The sequence below is a fragment of the Plectropomus leopardus genome, unplaced genomic scaffold, assembly GCF_008729295.1.
Source record: "Plectropomus leopardus isolate mb unplaced genomic scaffold, YSFRI_Pleo_2.0 unplaced_scaffold26526, whole genome shotgun sequence".
Lineage (NCBI taxonomy): Eukaryota > Metazoa > Chordata > Actinopteri > Perciformes > Serranidae > Plectropomus > Plectropomus leopardus.
In genome coordinates, this window is record NW_024628853.1 from 1 (window position 1) to 3,686 (window position 3,686).

At 37.2% G+C, this 3,686-nt stretch overlaps 1 protein-coding gene across 1 annotated transcript; it reads left to right on the top strand.

Moving 5' to 3' along the window:
• Positions 1–533: 533 nt before the first annotated feature.
• LOC121966979 (interferon-inducible GTPase 5-like) lies at positions 534–3,676 on the top strand. Its single transcript, XM_042517042.1, has 3 exons — positions 534–621; positions 1,051–1,624; positions 2,767–3,676. The coding sequence occupies exons 2-3, from the start codon at positions 1,066–1,068 to the stop codon at positions 3,402–3,404; spliced, it is 1,197 nt and encodes a 398-aa protein (XP_042372976.1). The 5' UTR covers positions 534–621; positions 1,051–1,065; the 3' UTR covers positions 3,405–3,676.
• Positions 3,677–3,686: the final 10 nt, after the last annotated feature.

Sequence of the window (3,686 nt, forward strand, 5' to 3'; positions counted from 1 at the left end):
CTAACAACTTTTATGGTTTCCTCAAAGGAAGCCCCTCATCTCTCTGGGTGAAAAATGGTTTTATTCTCATTCTTCTTCTTCTTCCAAATCTTTATTTTTTATTTATCAAATAGGGTGTGATTATAATTAATGTCTCAAAAAGGTTTACATCATCAGTAGGCTTCAAACAAACCCAAGCTCTTATTAACAAAGTAACTACTATTTCTTTCATATTATAGTTTATGCTGTTTATGAATATGGATTGACTTACACCAAGAACCAGAAATTACTAACACAACAACTAATGAATACCAAAAAGCTGTCAAGTCAGAAGACAATGGTGAAGTGTTATCACCTGCAGAGCCAGCAGGGTGTGGTGTCTGCAGCTCTGCATGTTTCCTGTAACTGTGTGTGTTTCCTGAAAGTCAGCTGATACAGAGAACCAATCAACTGTCCTTCATAAATAGTTAGATGTTTTCATTGGTCACTGTCTTCACTATATCTGTCTGAACCTTGACAAGCTTTTCTAAATTTTTTTACAGGAGTGAGGAAGCTGGATGTCGATTTTTCTTGCAGCTCAACAACTTCATAACTCAGGGTGCTGCACTCTTCTCTCATCTGTTTCAACATAAAAACTCCAGGGTGAGTAGCTTCCAATATTCAGAAAACGACAAGTTTTTATTTTGATGAAACATAATAGAAAGCTGTTTATAACTGTCTAAAACAGCCCCATTCCAGTTCGGGTCCTCAGGCAATTGCCTACCATGCTTATCTTGTTGTGACGCCTCTGGATACACTGTATCATAATGTTTATTATTATAATGGCCAATGTCAATAGATTTCACCTGCGTCTGTGTTATAAATTGCACACCTCAGTATAACGCATCTGCTGCTTTCAAGGTTATACTGCATCATTATATATTTTAAAGGAAAAAAGGATTTCTAAAAATTAAGTGTGCGTGTCAGATTTATATTGAATATAAGAATCTATGTAGATGTTTTATTATTGTAGGACTAAGTATTCCACCATTTCCCAAAAGTGATAATGACTTTTAACTTCTTTTTCTCCAGTTTTCAGGGATTACTATGGGAGATCCATTTGATCGCGAATTAACTGAAGACATTAAAAAAGCACTAGAAAGCAATAATCGAGCCTTAGCTGATAAAAAGATCAGGGAGTATTTGGACAAGGAGAATAACACTCCACTAAATATTGGGATCACAGGAGAGTCTGGCTCTGGTAAATCTTCCTTTGTTAATGCCTTCAGAGGCATAAATAAACAGGATGAAGGAGCCGCCCCTACTGGTGTTACAGAAACCACCATGGAGGTTACACCATACTCCCATCCAAACTGTCCCAATGTTACACTCTGGGATCTTCCTGGTATTGGCACCGTCAGTTATCCAGCTAAGAAGTACCTGAAGCTTGTTGGATTTGAAAGGTTTGACTTCTTCATCATCATCTCAGCTGATCGCTTCAGAGAAAATGATGCAAAGCTCGCTCAGGAGATTAAGAAGATGAAGAAAGAGTTCTACTTTGTTCGCTCAAAGATTGACCAGAACCTACGTGATGAAAAAGAGAGTCGGAGCTCAGAGTTCAATGAACAAACGACTCTTTCACAAATCAGAGAATACTGCATTCAAAGTAAGTGTCTCATGTAATGACATGTTATGTCTTTTCATCAGTGCTTATGTTTTTCTGACTCCAGCTCACTTTATTCTCTTTTCTTTGGAGTATTAGTTTCCCAAAATACACCTATTAGAAATCTCACAGTGTAAACAACTCAGTTAATGACAGATAGTGGAAAACTTGGTAGCTGAGGTGATGAAGAGGTCGAGTCATTGTTGGACAGTCCAGGTTTCTCTTGACAGATCCTGGTCTCTGTTTTTCAACAGATGTTTACTGAGACAAATTGACCTGCACAGAACAGTGGGACTGAAGGGATGCTGTTATTCTTTGCAGTCATCATTTAAGCTCAAAGAGCAGACTATTATTTTGTAATAAATTCTGATAGTTACATTGAAATTTTGCAAAGGAAATTTTTGAAACAAAGTCTAAAACATGGAGAAATATCTAGAACTCCATGAGTTTTTGTGACATTTATCTTTCTGAATCAGTGTAGACTTTATTTTTCAGATCTAGTTGATGGAGGATAAAATATATTTTGTAAATGCAAACAATGTATTGTATTCATGAGATGTTTTTCTCATAATTATATATTACTGTCTCAAATACTCTTGTTTTTTCTTAGTTGAACATTCACTGTAAAGATGAGTGTGATGTAAAGAGTGAGAGAACAGTCTCTTAAGTCTTCTCTCACTTAACCGTCAGTCAAGTTAAAGAGGCACCTTTACAAATATTTAATGTCACAAAGTGAAATTGTAAAACAGTTCAGCTAATATATTTGTAGTATCTAACAAAATATAGGCAAACATTAGATATGTAAATAAAATCACAGACTGTTATTGATACCAATCTGCTGCCAATAAAGCTGTCATATTGGTGAATGCTTGTAAATTGAGATGTAAAATCTGTGATTATGACATAAAAATGTAATTTGAAGGAGGTCGGTTAAGATCATGGGAAGAACAAAACTTTCTATCTGGGACACTGACTTTAACAGGAGGGTGGAGAAAGTTGACAGTTTCAGTGTGATGCAGTTTGTTATTTTTTTTAATAACAATACAAAGCAACACCATCATGTTCCCTTAGACAGCCATATTAATGTTTTAAACTCTAATTGTTTTACATCTTATCATAATTTTTGTTTTCCTTTTGTCACACAGGTCTGAAAAAACAAGGTGTGGTCTCTCCTCAAGTCTTCCTGGTGTCCAACCATCATCCCCACCTGTATGACTTCCCTCTCTTGTTAAACACCTTTGAGAGAGAACTTCCTGCACACAAGAGAAAAGCTCTGCTGATGGCCATGCCCAACATCAGCCTGGAGGTCATCAACAAGAAGAAAAAGGCTTTTGATTCCAAAATAAAATACTTAGCAACACTTAGTGCAGCTGTAGCAGCTGTACCAGTTCCTGGACTCTCTGCTGCTGTAGACATAAGCCTGTTGGTTGGTGTTGTTACAAGATGGGTATTTGGGTTTGGTCTTGATATCCCGTCATTGCGGAGACTTGCTTTTTATGCACATGTGCCACTGGATGATCTGCGTGACATCATAGTTTCATCACTGGCTGCAGTAGATATAACACCAGAGCTTGTCCTGAGGCTGCTTGCTGAAGTTGGAGGTGCAGCTACATTATTGGCAGCAGAGGAAGTGTGCAGATTCATCCCAATACTTGGAATCCCAGCATCAATGGCCCTCTCTTTCACCTTCACCTACAGAGCTCTCAAAACATTCCTCAACATGCTTGCTGAGGATGCACAGAGGGTGTTAGAAAGGGCCCTGGGTTTGAACACCTCAGTGTGATGTAAAGTGAATGACGATGGCATTCAATGGCACAGTTTAAACAGCAGAAAGCTTTTGAGTAATCATTAACAGGAGATTGCATTTTGTTTTTTTTTAAATTTGTATAAATGCTGTATTCAAATCATTAACTTGTATTCTAGCTGCACATTTTTAGCAATCGTGCATTTTACATTGTGCAGCTGATCATTCTGTATGGCATCTATATAGGTGTTAATCACTCTTATTATAGCAAATGTTATTGAAAGTGTGTTTTGCTAAGAGTGCATTAAAACATGCCTCTTT